The 18,462-nt window shown below is 43.2% G+C and overlaps 1 protein-coding gene across 3 annotated transcripts in view; it reads left to right on the top strand.

Moving 5' to 3' along the window:
• The window catches only part of man2b2 (mannosidase, alpha, class 2B, member 2), a 77,162-nt gene that overhangs the window by 22,297 nt on the left and 36,403 nt on the right, over positions 1–18,462 (top strand). For all 3 annotated transcript variants that reach the window (XM_072256276.1, XM_072256275.1, XM_072256277.1), the window contains exons 5-7: positions 3,216–3,331; positions 10,719–10,896; positions 13,985–14,183. In XM_072256276.1, coding sequence (XP_072112377.1) covers positions 3,216–3,331; positions 10,719–10,896; positions 13,985–14,183 — 493 coding nt within the window. The remainder of the gene's footprint in view (positions 1–3,215; positions 3,332–10,718; positions 10,897–13,984; positions 14,184–18,462) is intronic.

Genomic DNA, 18,462 nt, shown 5'->3' with positions numbered 1-18,462 from the left:
AGAATGGGAATGGGATGTGGAATTAAAATGTGTGGCCACTGGGAGATCCTGCTTTCTCTGGCGGACAGAGCGTAGATGTTCAGCAAAGCGGTCTCCCAGTCTGCGTCGGGTCTCACCAATATATAAAAGGCCACATTGGGAGCACCGGACGCAGTATATCACCCCAGTCGACTCACAGGTGAAGTGTTGCCTCACCTGGAAGGACTGTTTGGGGCCCTGAATGGTGGTAAGGGAGGAAGTGTAAGGGCATGTGTAGCACTTGTTCCGCTTACACGGATAAGTGCCAGGAGGGAGATCAGTGGGGAGGGATGGGGGGGCGAATGGACAAGGGAGTTGTGTAGGGAGCGATCCCTGCGGAATGCAGAGAGAGGGGGGGGGAGGGAAAGATGTGCTTAGTGGTGGGATCCCGTTGGAGGTGGCGGAAGTTACGGAGAATAATATGTTGGACCCGGAGGCTGGTGGGGTGGTAGGTGAGGACCAGGGGAACCCTATTCCTAGTGGGGTGGTGGGAGGATGGAGTGAGAGCAGATGTACGTGAAATGGGGGAGATGCGTTTAAGAGCAGAGTTGATATTGGAGGAAGGGAAGCCCCTTTCTTTAAAAAATGAAGACATCTCCCTCGTCCTAGAATGAAAAGCCTCATCCTGAGAGCAGATGCGGCGGAGACGGAGGAATTGCGAGAAGGGGATTTCATTTTGCAAGAGACAGGGTGAGAAGAGGAATAGTCCAGATAGCTGTGAGAGTCAGTAGGCTTATAGTAGACATCAGTGGATAAGCTGTCTTCAGAGACAGAGACAGAAAGATCTAGAAAGGGGAGGGAGGTGTCGGAAATGGACCAGGTAAACTTGAGGGCAGGGTGAAAGTTGGAGGCAAAGTTAATAAACTCAACGAGTTCTGCATGCGTGCAGGAAGCAGCGCCAATGCAGTCGTCGATGTAGCGAAGGAAAAGTGGGGGACAGATACCAGAATAGGCATGGAACATAGATTGTTCCACAAACCCAACAAAAAGGCAGGCATAGCTAGGACCCATACGGATGCCCATGCCTCCCTCTGTCCCTCTGAATATACCTCTTGCCCATCCTCTGGGTTCTCCCCCCCTTGTCTTTCTTCCCGGACCTCCTGTCCCATGATCCTCTCGTATCCCCTTTTGCCTATCACCTGTCCAGCTCTTGGCTCCATCCCTCCCCCTCCTGTCTTCTCCTATCGTTTTGGATCTCCCCCTCCCCCTCCAACTTTCATATCCCTTACTCACTCTTCCTTCAGTTAGTCCTGACGAAGGGTCTCGGCCTGAAACGTCGACTGCACCTCTTCCTAGAGATGCTGCCTGGCCTGCTGCGTTCACCAGCAACTTTGATGTGTGTTGCTTGAATTTCCAGCATCTGCAGAATTCCTGTTGTTTGAACTATGACCTCTAATTGCTTTTACTTCAAACGGGAGAAACATCCTCTGAGCACCTATCACACCCTTCTCCCACAACCTCATTTACCTCAGCAAAATTACCTGCTCTAAGCTCAGAGAACTGAGGCTCAGTTGTCCACTGTAATATGATCTCCTCATCCCAGTTATCAATTCAGTGAGCCTTCTGTGCAGTGAGTCCAAGGCAAGAGAATGCAACCATAAGAGGCCTGAGCTGTTTTCAGTATTCCAGAGGTATCATCACACTTAATTGCTGTACACTGTAGACTATTAGCAGACAATTGGCTCAGAATTCACCTTGCTAGTTATGTTGAATATGCTGAATAGAGGCATCAGCATTTCGTATGCTGCATCTGAAATTAATTCTGTCGAAGTTGATGGAATAAATTTCATATTGAAAGGCGGAACATAACATTAGTGTTTATTGCAATTTCTGGGCTAATTGCTGAGATTGTGTTGATTCTGTTAGTTGATGAATTGTAATGATATCCTTGGAGGTTTTAATGGGGAAATTCCACACCTAAGTACCTTTCCCCTTTTCTAAAGCTCCAACCAGGGAACAATAATGAGCGGTTGAATAATTAATCAGACAGCCCTCTTTCTGTTGGGTTTTAAGTCATGAGAGAAGTTTCTAAAATGCATGCGACACGCATAAAAAATGCTGGTGGAGGCTACCCAGACGGAATATAAGGTGCTGTTCCTCCAACCTGAGTGTGGTTTCATCTTGACAGTCGAGGAGGCCGTGGATGGACATATCAGAATGGGAATGGGACATGGAATTAAAATGTGTGGCCACTGGGAGATCCTGCTTTCTCTGGCGGACAGAGCGTAGGTGTTCAGCGAAACGGTCTCCCAACCTGTGTTGGGTCTCGCCAATATATAGAAGGCTGCAGCGGGAGCACCGGATGCAGTATATCACCCCAGCCGACTCACAGGTGAAGTGTCACCTCACCTGGAAGGACTGTTTGGGGCCCTGAATGGTGGTGAGGGAGGAAGTGTAAGGGCATGTGTAGCACTTGTTCCGCTTACAAGGACAAGTGCTGGGAAAGAGATTGGTGGGAAGGGATGTGGGGGGGAATGAATGGACAAGGGTGCCATGTAGAGAGCGATCCCTGCGGAAAGCAGAAGGAGGGGAGGAGGGAAAGATGTGCTTAGTGGTGGGATCCCGTTGGAGGTGGCAGAAGTTACAGAGAATTATATGTTGGACCCAGAGGCTGTTGGGGTGGTAGGTGAGGACAAGGGGAACCCAATTTCTAGTGGGGTGGAGGGAGGATGGGGTGAGAGCAGATGTGCGTGAAAATTTTTTTTCCCTTTTCCTCTCTTTTTGTCCCTCTCACTATAACTCCTTGCCCATCCTCTGGGCTCCCCACTTCTCTCTTTCTTTCTCCCTAGGCCTCCCATCCCATGATCCTCTCCTTTCTCCAGCCTCGTATCCCTTTTGCCAATCAACTTTCCAGCTCTTAGCTCCATCCCTCCCCCTCCTGCCTTCTCCTATCATATCGGATCTCCCCCTCCCTCTCCCACTTTCAAATCTCTTGCTATCTCTTCTTTCAGTTAGTCCTGATGAAGAGTCTTGGCCCAAAATGTCGATTGTGCCTCTTGCTATAGATGCTGCCTGGCCTGCTGCGTTCACCAGCATTTTTTGTGTGTATCGCTTGAATTTCCAGCATCTGCAGATTTCCTTGTGTTTGCGTTACTAAAATGCATGCATTCTTAATAAAAATAAAGTATACCTTCTAGATTATTCTAATGAGCAATGCTGCATTACTTTTCTCTCACTGCTTTTCTCCTTCCATACAGAAACTTCAGTTTGTCTGGCAAGGTTCTCCCACCCTTGCTGAGAAGCAGGAGATCTTCACTCATACTATGGATCAATACAGTTACTGTGTTCCTGCTTCCCTGCCATTTTCCAACAGGTATTAGAGTAATTTTCACTATAATAACCAAAATGACCAGATATGAGGTATTGTTTAATTAAATACTGCATCACAGTATGAAATGAAATGTTTCTGTACATGCAAGCACAATGGTGCAATATTGATTTGACTTTTGCTCTCCTTCATAGTGCTAATGGGGAAGCACTGAATAAATTCCACATATGCACTTATACAATATTGAGGAAGCAACAACTAGGCTTTGTCTATCAGCAAAGTCAAAGTATGTATGCAGTATACAACCCTGAGACTTGTCTTCCTGCAGACAGCCATGAAACAAAGAAATACCATGGAACCAACCAAAGAAAACATCAAGCACCAACGCGCAAAAGTATCTCACAGAATTCACAACCAGTAATCAATCAGCATGGAATAGTATCGCACTGAAACTCATCCATGCCAAGCAGGGTGTCCATTTGCTTGCACTTGACCCATATCCCAACCTTCCAATCCATGTATCAATCTAAGTGTCTTTTAAGTTTTGTTATTGTACCTGCCTCGACCACTTGCTCTGGTAGCTTGCTTGATATACATGCCCTCTTTCTGTGAAGAGTTGTCCCTCAGGTCTCGGGTCCTCTTTAAAGCTTTCCCAGGACTCGAACGTTCATTCCATTGTCAAAGTATGCATGTGCAGTACAACTCTGATAGTTGTCTACTCCAGGTAGCTATTAAATGCAGAAAGGCCATGGGTGTTGATGAAAGACAAGGTAACCCTCTTCGACTCCCGGCACGAAAAAGAAAAGGAGCAAAACTTGCAGACCCCAAAAATCCCCCCTCCCGGCAGCAAAAAAAAAGCTACAATAACAGTCCCTGACTCTGTCACTCACAGAAAAGTACAGTGACAGTAGTACCAAACTTCAACCTCCCCTCTTACTCACAAAAAATAAACAGATCACCCACCCACCAATCAGACACCAGAAAGAAAACACCAAAAAAAAAGAAGGAAACCAATGTAAAGTACAGTCGAATAATCAAAAAAAATCTCAGAATATCAGAAACTTTTTTGTCTGTATTTGAGGAGAGCATCCACACAGACTCAGTCCTTCCATAAAGTTTGACCGTCAGCCCGGAGCTGAATGCACTGATGGTGCTGCTGATCCCCCTCCATCTTTAAATGTTTCTCTCGTCCTTTAAATGTTTGTCCTCTAGGTTTTGATTAACTTTCTCTGGGGAAAAGAATGGTTTTAGATTTATTTGCAATTAAACCTTTGATCCAAAGTCTTTTTATATCTATTAAGTCTAAATTAAATAGTAAGCACAATGGACAATTTAAATAGTGAATCATAGAATAGATAAAATCAAAACTCAGTTGCCTTTTGGAATTATTTTTATCAGAGGGTTTTTATCCCTGTTAAACATCTCTACGAGCTGCAATCCTGTTCCTGGGAATGAAGGGGGAGAAAAAAGAGAAAAATCAAAAGCACGCTGTGGGACATTGTAGTTGGTTGCTAAAAAACGGGAAACAGAAGTAATGACAGGAGAATTCTTCTGCATCTGAATCACACAGGAAAGCTGGCATCTACAGTACCTCTCCTGGCCACTATCTAATCTAATCTAATATTTTTGTTTGTTATTGTTCAATCCAGTTTGCATACTTTGCTTTGTTTATGCTCTCATTTCTGAATTTCTTGTTTTAATTCCTTGATAAATAAATAAGTTACAAAATAAGTTATTTGTTAAATAAGTAACATTTGAAAATTGGGCTTTCTGATTCCAAGTTAGTGATCCCATTTAAAAATGGTGGACATGTCTCATTCTGCTTTTCCTAATGTGGCTTTTATAACACAAAAGTGTAGTATATTATCTAGAATTTTTCTGCAATGAGAAAGATGCATTATTTGAGACACAGGACAACACATATTTGTGTAAGGGTCAAGTGCTACGAATTTCAGTTGCATCCAAGGTTTAAAGTGTTGTGACCATCAGAATAATCCTTGTCTACTAAATACTGTAAATACACAGTGCATTATCTTTGCAGTGGAGATGTGCTGAGTGGGTGGGGTGAAGGAGAGGGTGGAGTCTGAGCTTTTGTTGGGGAGAATGAGGAGGGTATTGAGATACTGAATGAAATAGTGATAGTCAACTCCGAGGGGTCTTGGTGTCATGATTGAGTAGGTTGGTGTCGTCATGAGGATAACATAGGTGGTTGGGGGACTTGGAACCAAAAGCATTATAGCAGGTGGCTCCAAGCTCCACAGGCTCAAGTTGGTTAGGCAAATCTCCTTTACAAATCAGACCTTGTAGCCTTTGCGAAGACGCCGTGGGTGTCATAAGTCACCTTTGAACCACAACTTCAAAATTTAATTTCCAAAAAGTGGTGTTTGTTAATACGTGGATGCCATTGTGGCATATCAGGGATCTCTGAGCATTAGGGAGACACATGCACAGAGGATTCTGAAGTAATTTGTGAAATTAGTTAAGTATCCAATGACATTTATTGTTTGGTTTCCTGACAGAATTTTATGTTGTAGCAAGCGCAAGTATTCTGTTCTGTGAAAGGTTTTCTGGGCTGATGTTTTGTATCCTTCAGTTAAATTCTCCTACAAGAGTAATCTTGCATCAAATTCACACACCATTGTGCTTAGCTAATAACCTTCCACGTGGTACTTTATAGAATGCCCATGGGGAGTTTTAAAATTGTGATGTTCAGTAGCATACCTTAGTATGTCATGTCTTTGAAAAGACCAAGGAAGTTGTTTAGGATTCTTTCCTTTGTAAATTTATGTTGAATAACTTGTATTGTACCAGGAAACTTGAAGAAATCAGCTGATAATTTACCTGTTATTTTACATAACATTATTGCTTCCTTTATTGTCGCCCACTGGACATCGTGTTGGGCTGTTACTGTTCACCTGCTGTAGTCCTTATGATATTTGTTGACTGCAATATTAATGCATCCTTTTTAGCTTGATTGTTGCCAAGCTATTGCTTTTTGCAGCATTGGTTGTAATTATGCCTTCTTGATCATACAGTGCAGGGATCACACAAAAACAGCCATGATCTGTTATGCCACAGTGGTCTGTGCTGGGACTTTTGTTATTATCTAATGGTTTTAGATGTGACTGTGTAAGGTGTTGTTATTAAGTTTGTATATGATTGTAAAATAGGTGGTATCATAGACTGTTAAGAAGGTTATAAAAAAATTAAAGAGGGGACTTCATTAAATGGTTAAGTGGGTAAAGAATTGGCGAATTGCTTTCAATTGGTATAAGTGAAAGGTGTTGTACTTTGGGAAGTCAAACCAGGGTAGGACTTGTACAGTGAATGGTTGGGCCCTGAGGAGAGTTTTGTGGAACAGGAGGACAAAGGCTGTCTGCAATCATCATGAGAGGTTGTTCGTTGGTGAGGCTGCACGAGGTACAAAAGAAGCTTGAGGTCTTTTCGAACTTTTCAGCGGGTTGAAATCATCGTGATCTTTTAGGCACTTGGCAGGAGCCAATAAAAAGAAGTGAGATATAAGCAGAATGGCCATTGTTGGAGTGGGCCAGTGTTAGAGTGGTCAGGCTTTGGCCCAACGGGCATGAGTGAGAATAGGTGCAGGCTAGAAATTAAGCTTGATATTTTTTTTCTTATATTCGTATTCTGTAAGATTTTGGGAGGTTTAATATCTGTGTGTTAACTGAGTTTATATATGCTAATTATTAACAATGTAATCTAATATTTGTATTAGTACTATATTATGTTTAACATTTTGATATTAATAAAAAGATTGCAAAAGAAATTAAGCTTGAGACTTAAAGGTGTAACAGGTGTAGGGAAACTGGTAGATCAAGCAGTGGAGTGCTCCTCCTGGAAGAAGTGGTATTTTAGGGTACCCTCCCTAATGACTATATCTGCAGGAAGTGCACTCAGCTTCAGCTCCTGGGTGATAAGGTCAGGGAACCGGAGGTCGAGCTGGATGTAGTGAGGACCATCCAGGAGACTGAAAACCTCATGAGACTTTTACTGAGGTGGTCACACCTAGAGTGCAGGCTTCAGATAGTAGATGGGTGACCACCAGGAGAAGTAAGAGGAGTAAGCAGTCATTGTAGGGTTCTCCTGTGGCTATTTCCCTCAATAACATTTCTGCACAGCAGCAGCAGTCAGGCCAGTGGCACTGCAGCCAGCTCTGAGGCTCAGCAGAGAAGGGTAAAGTGTTGGAATTGTTGTAGGAAATAATAGGCAGGGTAGACAAAGGAGAGTCCGTAGAGGATGTTTATTTAGATTTTCAGAAGGCCTTTGACAAGCTACTTCACATGAGGCTTCTTAACAAGCTAAGAGCCCTTGGTGTTACAGGAAAGATACTAGCATGGATAGGTTGGAGGAGGCAAAGAGTGTGAATAAAAGGGGCCTTTTCTGGTTAGCTGTTGGTGACTAGTAGTGTTCTGCAGGGATTGGTGTTGGGACCGCTTCTTTTCATGTTATATATAAACAATTTGGATGACAGAATTGATGGCTTTGTGGTTAAGTTTGCAGATGATGCAAAGACGGGTAGAGAGGCAGATAGTGTTGAGGAAGCAAGGAGTCTTCAACTTAGATTGAGAGAATAGGCACAGAAATGGGAGATGGAATATAGTGTAGGGAAGTGTATGGTCATGCACTTTGTTAGAAGGAATAAAGGTGTAGACTATTTTCTAAATGGAGAAAGTTCCCTCAGAATCTGAGGTGCAAAGGAACTTGGGAGTCCTTGTGCAGGATTCCCTAAAGGTTAACTTGCATTTTAGGTTGGTGGTAAGGAAGACAAGTATAATGCTAACATTTTGAGTGGGTTAGAATATAAGAGCAAGGATGTGATGCTGAGGCTTTATCAGGCAGTGCTAAGAATACACTTGGAGTATTGTGATCAGCTTTGGTCCAAGAAGGATGTTCTGGCATTGGAGAGGGTCCAGAGGAGATTCATGAGAATGATTCTAGGAATGAAAGGGTTAATGTTTGAGGGACAGTTTGTAGCTCAAGGCCTGTAGTCACTGGAGTTTATAAGAATGAAGGAGGTATCTAATTGAAACCCATTAAAGGTCTGAGACTGAGTGGATATGAAGAGGATGCTTCCTGTTGTGGTTGAGTAGGACCTGAGTGCACAGCCTCAGAATAGAGGGACATCCATTTAAAACAGAAATAAGGAAGTTCTTTTGCCAGAGGGTGGCGAATCTGTGGAATTCATTGCCACTGACAGTTTTGGAGGCCAAGTCACAGAAGTTGATAGGTTCTTAATTAGTCAGGGCATCAAAGGTTATAGGAAGAAAGCAGGAAGATGGAGTTGAGAGGGATAATGAACCACCCACGATGGAATGGCGAAGCAGACCTGATGGGCCGAGTGGCCTAATTTTGTTCCTGTGTCTTATCATCTCCTGGAGGGGATACGTACACTGTGATGAAAGCAGCGTTATGGAGGGAATACGTACACTGTGCTGAAAGCAGCGTTATGGAGGGAATACGTACACTGCTGAAAGCAGCGTTATGGAGGGAATACGTACACTGTGCTGAAAGCAGCGTTATGGAGGGAATACGTACATCGTGTGATGAAAGCAGCGTTATGGAGGGAATACGTACACTGTGATGAAAGCAGCGTTATGGAGGGAATACGTACACTGCTGAAAGCAGCGTTATGGAGGGAATACGTACACTGTGCTGAAAGCAGCGTTATGGAGGGAATACGTACATCGTGTGATGAAAGCAGCGTTATGGAGGGAATACGTACACTGTGATGAAAGCAGCATTGTGGAGGGAATACGTACACTGTGCTGAAAGCAGCGTTATGGAGGGAATACGTACACTGTGCTGAAAGCAGCGTTATGGAGGGAATACGTACACTGCTGAAAGCAGCGTTATGGAGGGAATACGTACATCGTGTGCTGAAAGCAGCGTTATGGAGGGAATACGTACACTGTGCTGAAAGCAGCGTTATGGAGGGAATACGTACATCGTGTGCTGAAAGCAGCGTTATGGAGGGAATACGTACACTGTGCTGAAAGCAGCGTTATGGAGGGAATACGTACGCTGTGCTGAAAGCAGCGTTATGGAGGGAATACGTACATCGTGTGCTGAAAGCAGCGTTATGGAGGGAATACGTACACTGTGCTGAAAGCAGTGTTATGGAGGGAACACGTACATTGTGTGCTGAAAGCAGCGTTATGGAGGGAATACGTACACTGTGCTGAAAGCAGCGTTATGGAGGGAATACGTACACTGTGCTGAAAGCAGCGTTATGGAGGGAATACGTACATCGTGTGCTGAAAGCAGCGTTATGGAGGGAATACGTACATCGTGTGCTGAAAGCAGCGTTATGGAGGGAATACGTACACTGTGATGAAAGCAGCGTTATGGAGGGAATACGTACACTGTGCTGAAAGCAGCGTTATGGAGGGAATACGTACACTGTGCTGAAAGCAGCGTTATGGAGGGAATACGTACACTGTGCTGAAAGCAGCGTTATGGAGGGAATATGTACACTGTGCTGAAAGCAGCGTTATGGAGGGAATACGTACACTGTGCTGAAAGCAGCGTTATGGAGGGAATACCTACACTGCTGAAAGCAGCGTTATGGAGGGAATATGTACATCGTGTGCTGAAAGCAGCGTTATAGGTAGACAGATGTTGAAGAAAATATTTGTCACACTGGCCTTCATTAATTGGCATTAAGTGTAGGAGTTTGGACATCAAGTTGTATTTGTATTGTACAAGATGTTGGTGAAACTACTCTTAAACTATGGTATACAGCTTTGGTTGCTCTGTTCGAGAAAAGACATCATTAAACTGGAAAGAGTATAGAGAAAATTTGTGAAGATGCTTCCTGGACTAGAGGGCCGAGATTTTGGGAGAAGTTGGGTAGGGTACGATTTTACTCCTTTGAATGTAGAAGATTGAGCGGTGACCTCATGGAAGTATATATAATCATGAAGTTTATAAATAGGGTAAACACACACGTAGTCTTTTTCCTTTGAAAAGGGAACATGGAACTAGAGGGGACAGGTTTAAGGTGAGAGTTGAAAAATTTAATAGGGACCGAAGAGAAGATTCTTTATTCAGAGGGTGATGGGTATATGGAGTGGCAAATCATAAACACAAGAGATTCTGCAGATATGGAGTGAGTCTGCCAGAGGGCGTGGTAGGGGCAGGTACAGTAACAGCATTTAAAGATGTTTCGACATGTATGTGGGTAGGGTGGGCCAAACGCAGGAAAACAGGATTAGCTTGATGGGTACCATGGTTGGCATGGACAAGATGGGCTGAAGGGCCTATGTTCCTGCTGTATTGCTCTGTAACTCTATGACTCTGTACCCATTGGTTAGGTGGTAAAATAATGTGAAATTGTCTTGTAATACAGAAGGAAAAATGTTACTGTTGATCAGTTTGATGTGAGGGCTTATATAACTTTGTTGATGTGGTTTAGATCTGGCTTTTACTGGAATGGAATTGCGGTGTTTCCTGACCCTCCTAAAGATGGAATTTACCCCAATATGAGTCTCCCAGTGACCACTCAGACAGTTCACGCCTATGCAGAGACCATGGTAGCAAACATAAAGGAGAGGGCAGCCTGGTTCAGATCCAATCACGTCCTGTGGCCGTGGGTAAGTACTGAAATGTATAAGCAAGATGATTGTTTCAAAATCCTGAACAATTCATGTATATTTGACATGCAGTTATGTGCTTTGTGACTTATTTAAAGAGTTGACATTTAAATAATGTACACATTAAAGTAAATAAATTCTAATAAGTGAGAAATTGAGTTCATTTCATGTAATTTATAAGTGAACAAGTCAGTTTTTTTGTTATTTAATTATTTCTTGGATTGAAGCATGGTCGGAGGCCAATAATTATTGCCCATCCTGTAGTGGTACTTGAGAAGGTGGCAGTAAGCTGCCATATTGAAGTACTGCATCCCCTCTGGTGAAGGTACCATAGTAATGCTGTTGGGAAGTGTTCTGGGATTTGAAACCAGTAATGGTTACAGGACCGACTATATTGCTAAGATGCAGTGTGGCTTGGAGGGGAACCTGTGGGTACTGCTGTGGCCCAGCATTTGCTGCCCTCGGGTAGAGGTTGGGGAAGTGATGTCAGCGTAGCCTGGATGAGTAACATCAATACACTTGGTAAATGCTGTCTATTGCAGCCACTTTGTGTAGATGATGGAGGAAATAAATGTTTAGAGTGGTCAATGGGGTTGCCAGTCAGATGGGCTACTTTGTCCTGCTTGGTGTTAAGCTTCTTTTGACTTGTTGCCACTGCAGTTCCTTCCACAGATCTGGTTAGAGTGCCTTGCAGATGGTAGAAAGGCCTTGGGGCACCAGGAAGCAAGAGGTTCACGGAAAGTTGTCCAGTGTCTGATCTGCCCTGTATATGTGTGGCTGGCTGGTTGAGTTACCCCCAAGATATAGCTGGTGGGCACTCAGCGGTGGTAGTGCCACTGACAGGATAGGTGAATTCAGGTTTCACTTTGTCAGCACATTCTTGAATGATGTCCTGGTCTTTCATTTGCTGAGGAGTTGTGAAATTAATTTTAAAATGATGCAATTATCAGTCAAGGAAGGTCACTGATGAAGCAGCTGACTAAGTATAATTCATTCCTTTTCTATCTAATTCTCATTTCTGTTGACTGGTTTCTACCTTTTTGCATCAGTGTCAAACAGTCATTCGTGCATGAAGGTTCTGTTGACATTATCAGGTTTGAATCACCGAATTGTTAAAACAGTGACAAAACCTGGTAAGTCTATACTTCCTCTTCTAAATGTCAGAAAACTGAAGGAGTCTGTTTTGGTTCCTCTCATCTCCTTTACATCTCCAGCGTCAGCTCTTTTCCATTGGCCTGGTTGTAACCTTTAGCTCAGCGGTCCCCAACCACTGGGCTGTGAGGAAACGATATGATTTGGCGATATGAGTCAGCTGCACCTTTCCTCATTCCCTGTCACGCCCACTGTTGAGCTTGTACGCGCGCGAGGTCATTACACACGTGTCATCCATGGCAGCGCGGGAAGGAGATCAACTCCTCATGCTCGCAGATGACGGCAGGCTGAAAAGTATGTTTGACATAACATCTCTGCCGGCATTCTGGATCAAAGTCAAGGCTGAATATCCTGAGATAGCCACGAAAGCACTGAAAACGTTGCAACGTATCTGCAATGAATGCAACAAAAACTAAATCGCGGAATAGACTGGACATAAGGAACCCCCTTCGGGAATCGCTGTCTCCCATCACCCCTCGATAGGACTGACTTCTTGCAGGGAAACAAGCCCAGGGCTCCCACTGATTCAGCGATATTGGTGTGTTGCAATTATTTTATATGTTCATACGGGGAAAATATGTGCTGTGTGTTTAATATCTTAAAATGTTATGATGGTATTGACTTATAAGTGACCTATATAACCGTATAACAATTACAGCACGGAAACAGGCGATCTCGGCCCTTCTAGTCCATGCCAAATGCTACTCTCACCTAGTCCCACCGACCTGCACTCAGCCCATAACCCTCCATTCCTTTCCTGTCCACATAGCTATCCAAATTTTCTTTAAATGATAATATCGAACCTGCCTCTACCACTTCTACTGGAAGTTCGTTCAACACTTACTTCAAGCTCCCCTGATAATTGACTTATCACTATATTCATGCGAGGAAAATATGCGCTGTGTGTTTAACATTAAATTCGTTAGATAAACCCTTTTAGAAACGAAATTGAGTGTATTAGCCTCTTATCACCTATATTCTGGTCATGATTAACAACCACCCCCAACCCCCCAATCGAACAGAATCTCCAAAAATGATTTGCCGGGGGGGGTGGGGGGGAAGAAATCGGCAGATCATGCATGCGCACTGGTGCCCGTGCAAGGTTTCATGGTCATTGTAGTCTTTCTCGGGGCAAACACAACTTATTTGACTACAACTCTTGTACGTTGGCAACCCTACACCCGCCCCCCCCCACCCCCGGTCGGCCGGTCCGCAAGAATATTATCAATACTAAACCGGTCCGCAGTGCAAAAAAAGGTTGGGGACCCCTGCTTTAGCTCAACTCTTGTGGCGGAACATTGGTGTTTCTGCATTGATTGAACTCAATTTCCATCTATCCATTTAACCTATCTTTTCCAAAAGCAACCCCTTAACCAAGAGATTTTCCACATCTGGTTGTCTCTTTTTAAGTCCCCAAAACTTAAAATTATTTCTTTGTAGTCCTGTCGGGTTTCAGTCTTTGCAAAATGCAACTGATGCTAACTTATGACAACTACCACGTACCTCTTGACCTATCTTTGCCACCTGGCTTGCAGTATCCTTGTGCATCAAATTCAAAGTCATTATTCTCACCCACTAATTCATACATACTCCTATCTTAATAATGTACATTCATGTGTCTTTTTAGCTTACCGATGCCAGCTTATACTATTTTGTTTTCACCACCAGCAGCTGCTCCTTCGACACGATGAACTCAACTACCCCTCCCATCCTTTCAAAACTCTATTCTCCCTTACACAGTTTTTCAGTAAGCTTTCTCCTTGTCTTTGCATAAACTCTACATCTGCATTAATTTATCACAATAGCAATCTCACTTGTTCATTAAGCTGTAAAGATTTCCATGTTCAGAAGTACAAGTTACTGATTCATGAAACAATATTAGCAGTTTGTGTGAAACTGCTTCTTTTATCTTTGCCTCCTATCGTTTTGCTCACAGGGCTGTGACAAGCAGTTTTTCAATGCCTCTGTACAGTTTGAGAACATGGATCCATTAATGGATTATGTCAACCAACATCGGGATAAATTTGGAGTCACAGTGCAATATGCAACATTGAGTGAATATTTTCAAGCAATTCACAATGCAAACCTGACTTGGGACATCCGAAAGAGTCAGGATTTTCTCCCGTACTCCTCAGGTACTAATTTTGGAGAAAACACTTTCTTTTTATATTCATGTGAAAACTCTTGTTATTGTGCAGAATTAAGTAAATTGTCAAATGTATCAATGATCTAATGAAGGAATCTCAGTAGTTTGTTGTGGTGATGCCTTAAGCCTTATGTTGTTTCTTTCTTTCATTGGGGTTTGCTCTCGGAACAATCAATCTTTGACTCACAGAGTTATACAGCAAGAAAAAAGACCCTTCATCCCAAATGGTCCATACTGACCAAGATGCTCCATCCAAGCCCGTCCCATTTGCAAGCATTTGGCTCATATCTTTTGAAACCTTTCCGATGCTTGCTCAATGATCCCTTAAACAATATCTGGGTCAATGTAAGATGGCAATATTGATTGGGTTAACTTGTGGTGTTCCACAGCAACCCATAGAAAGGGCAGCATCTGGGAGTTTCCAACATCATATTTTAAACTAAAGTTAGTGTGCAAAAATATTGCTCTTAATAAAGTTCAGTCATTTAAAATCTATTCCAATGCTAAGGAAATCTTTAGAAGTGGTTGTGACTCTTTTCATTTAATACTAGTAAAAATTTAAAAATGAGATAGAATCAGGAGTAGATCGTAGCACCAAAGCCCAATTGAACACTTGGTAAGATTGCAGCTTACTGCTTTCTTGCTACATCCTCAGATCCTCTGCTTTCCTTTGTTTTGAAGAGTCCATATGTTTTTCTTGTCCTAAGTAACTGAGTCCTTCATTGGTAAAGAATTGCAATTCCCTGAATAAAGAAATTTATTTTCATCACTGTCCTAAATGTCTTTCTTCTTCACTTCGTCTGGTGAAAATAGCCTTTCAACCTGTCATTCCCTCTCAGAATGTTGTAGGTCTCCTTCCTTCGCCTAAACTCTGGTGAAAGCAGTCCAGCTTTTCTTGTTCAGGTTAGCCCACTTCCATCCCAGAAATCAGTCTAATGAACCCACACTTCATTTGTAGAGAGTTGTTTAATACAAAGTGTTTATTATATTGATGTAATTGCCTAATATTACAAAAGTACTTAAGATAGTGACATGAGTCATTTGGTATTTGGGATTATGTGTTGTGAGGTAATTTCAGGACTTTTTAAGTCAGAAAATGATGCTGATTAGTTTACTATAAACACTACAAAAACTGTGAAGTGTCATTCTTGGCATCTCTTGCTATTCATTTTGTTAGCTCTGCTGAATCCCGCTAGTTCCTGCAGAGGGAGTCATTGTGCACATTCATTCTATTCATGTACCAGTAATAATAGCATGAATGCAATTTTAAGAGTTGTTCTGTTACTGCCTGACAAGAAGAATACTTTATATAGAGGATTCTTCAAACACATTCTAAGACTGATTAGTGGCTGCAACAAAATAAATGCAAAGTCATTGTTCACAAAATTGTTTAAGGTTTTATTTTGCAATTTAGAGCTGTTCCAGGTTATCTATGAAGTGAAGTCATAAATATATTTTTTAACAAGTTAGTTTATCTGAAATGGCAAATTTTGCTGTCGTGCGTAAAAAGAATTGATTAACTTGCAAATTTTGGGTGTGCGTAAGGTGCACAGAGCACTTTAACCTACAGTCACAGTTGCAGACATAAGGTCAGTCTTCTGGAGAGTTGAGTTGAGTCGAGGGCCTCTTGTGGGTCAAAATTGATCATGGATATTGCATCCTAGCTGTCTAGATATGCAATCCTGGGCAGAACGATATGGAGAGCAAGCTGTTGCCCATGTAGCAAGCTCCTCCTCTCCATGCATCTGAGGAACCCAAAGGAATGGCAGAGACCGATACAGTTTGGCACCAACGGCAGTCACCATTGAACTCAATATAGGACTGCCTTAGGAACCCCAACTCTGGACTTTTCCCTCGGGGTTTACTCCCGCAGCCTTCCCAATGAGTAGGTATAGCACAAGGCAGCAGATGTTTGAGATCAGTTTTCGTTCACCTAGGTGAGCTGCCAACCATGATTGACAAGCTCCATCTGCCCGAAGTGACCGGTTTTAATGCACCAGTAATCCAACTGTGCCCCTTCTCCTGTCAGTAGAAATGGTTCCACTGGGCTTAGTAACTAAGCTACAAGTGAAGGGCAAGAGCATTTAATAGGCAGTGGGAGCTTGTCTCCATTGCCACCCGCTAAACCCGCCCCCCCCCCCCACCCGGTAGTGGAAGCTTGTCCCCATTACCACCTGCTAAACCTGCCCCCCCACCCGGTATTGGGAGCTTGTCTCCATTACCACCCGCTAAACCTGCCCCTCCCCCCACCCGGTAGTGGAAGCTTGTCTCCATTACCACCCGCTAAACCTGCCCCTCCAACCCGGTAGTGGAAGCTTGTCCCCATTGCCACCCGCTAAACCCGCCCCCCCCCCCACCCGGTAGTGGAAGCTTGTCCCCATTACCACCTGCTAAACCTGCCCCCCCACCCGGTATTGGGAGCTTTTCCCCATTACCGCCCGCTAAACCCGCCCCCCCAACCTGTTTGTAACAATGTTAAGCAACCTGGAGAGTGAACCCATGTAAACCATCTGACCGGGATGGTGTACCTGGCCTTGTCCTTAGATCCTGTGCAGTTCAGCTGGCAGAGGTATCTGCAGACACTTTTAACCTCTCCCTGCTTCAATCTGAGGTTTTCATCTGCTTTAAGAAGACCAATAGCATCCGATTACTTAAGAAAAACAAAGTAAAGTTCCTTAATGACTATTGCTCATTGGCTCTGAAGGTCACCACCATGAAGTGCTTTGAGATGCCGGGCATGGCACAAGTTAATTCCAGCCTTCCAAACAACCATGATCCACTTGCAATTCACTGTACCTTAGTACTTGTGACAATAGTAAACCAGTTTATCAATTTACCATTCATTGAGGAAGATTGTAAGTGAAGGTAGTTAATGGTTGAAGGGTTTGCCAATGATGTCCCAGTGTGAGTGGCTGTATTTGGGTTGTTGATAATTTGCACCACCAAACACTTAAGACCAATTAGTCTTCCTGTGGTGGCTGGTGGCTGGTGGCTGAATGGTTTTAACTAGTCTGGTGAGCTTTTGAGGTATTTGAGTGCGGTGCTCAGTAAGCCTGCAAACTTATTTCATTGATCTGAGCACCATTAAACATCTTCTGCCCCAGTTCATGCCAAAATGTCCACTTTAACTGGATTTGAATTCCCTGTTTTAGATACGAATACTCTTGCTTTTTACTATTTCATTGATGGAATTCCCATTGTGGTTTAGTACACTTAATTGTTGTGGATTTGAAACCAGATGTTTGTCCCCAGTGCAGAAAGTTGGAATTGTTCGAAATGCTGTCCCTTCTGCCTGCTGCCATATTTGCCCAACAAATATAAAAGCTCCAGCATCAAGGGTGATGTAGAAATCTTTGCTATGCTGGTCATTGATTTTCTTTTTGCTTCTCATTGACACACGGAAAGGAATTACATGTCTTTCCTGGGCTAGAAGCACTCAATTTAGGGACACACTGCACACCCGAATGGCATTTGAAAGACGGGCATGAATTTGCCATTTGCCAGCTCCACTGGGGTGGCAGGGATCTTCTGCCAGGTGGGAATGGGCCGTTGCAGAATTAGGAGTGCAGAGCAGACTCACTTATTCACTCACTCCTTTAGTTTGTGAGGCTGACTGGCGGCTGCTCTTACCGCGGCTGCTCGCTCACCCGTCATATCTCTGTTTGTGAATCTCTGCAACTTGCTGTTGATGTTCATTTCTGACTTTCAAGCGGTTCTGGGTGATGAGTATTTATCAGGATCAAAACCTTATTGTATTAATTTATTGTTATGGCTAGCAATTCCATTCAAGTAAAGATCAACCAGACAAGGGCAAGCAATTTATATTTAATATTTCCATTTGCCATAGAAGAGCCCTTCGATTGCTCACAGAAAAATCCCATTCCTCGACATTTCCTGTATCCAATCTCCCCCACATTCCCAAAAAACTATTCTACCAGTAGGAGCAATTTACAGCAGCTTATTATCCATCCAGTCTTTGGGATGTGGGAGGGGTAAACGCACACAGGCAAAGGGAGAACATACGAACTCCAAACAGACAGCACCAGAGCTCAGGAAAGAGCCTGTTAGTTGTGTTCCTTTGCCACCCTCTGGTTATAAATGGTCATAGAATTAAAATCTCAAATATATTTGGCTTTCGTTAAACCATCCAAAAAATTGCTTGCAAGAATTGGCATCCAAACACCTAAAAATGGCCCACCTGAAAATACTTGAATCTTATTTTGGGTTAAGTATATAATCCATGTTATTTCCTAGCTTCTTTCTGTGAA

The sequence above is a fragment of the Mobula birostris genome, chromosome 4 (assembly GCF_030028105.1).
Source record: "Mobula birostris isolate sMobBir1 chromosome 4, sMobBir1.hap1, whole genome shotgun sequence".
Classification (NCBI taxonomy): Eukaryota; Metazoa; Chordata; class Chondrichthyes; order Myliobatiformes; family Myliobatidae; genus Mobula; species Mobula birostris.
Note: the sequence above shows the minus strand (reverse complement) of the source record. Positions and strands in the feature narration are given on the sequence as shown.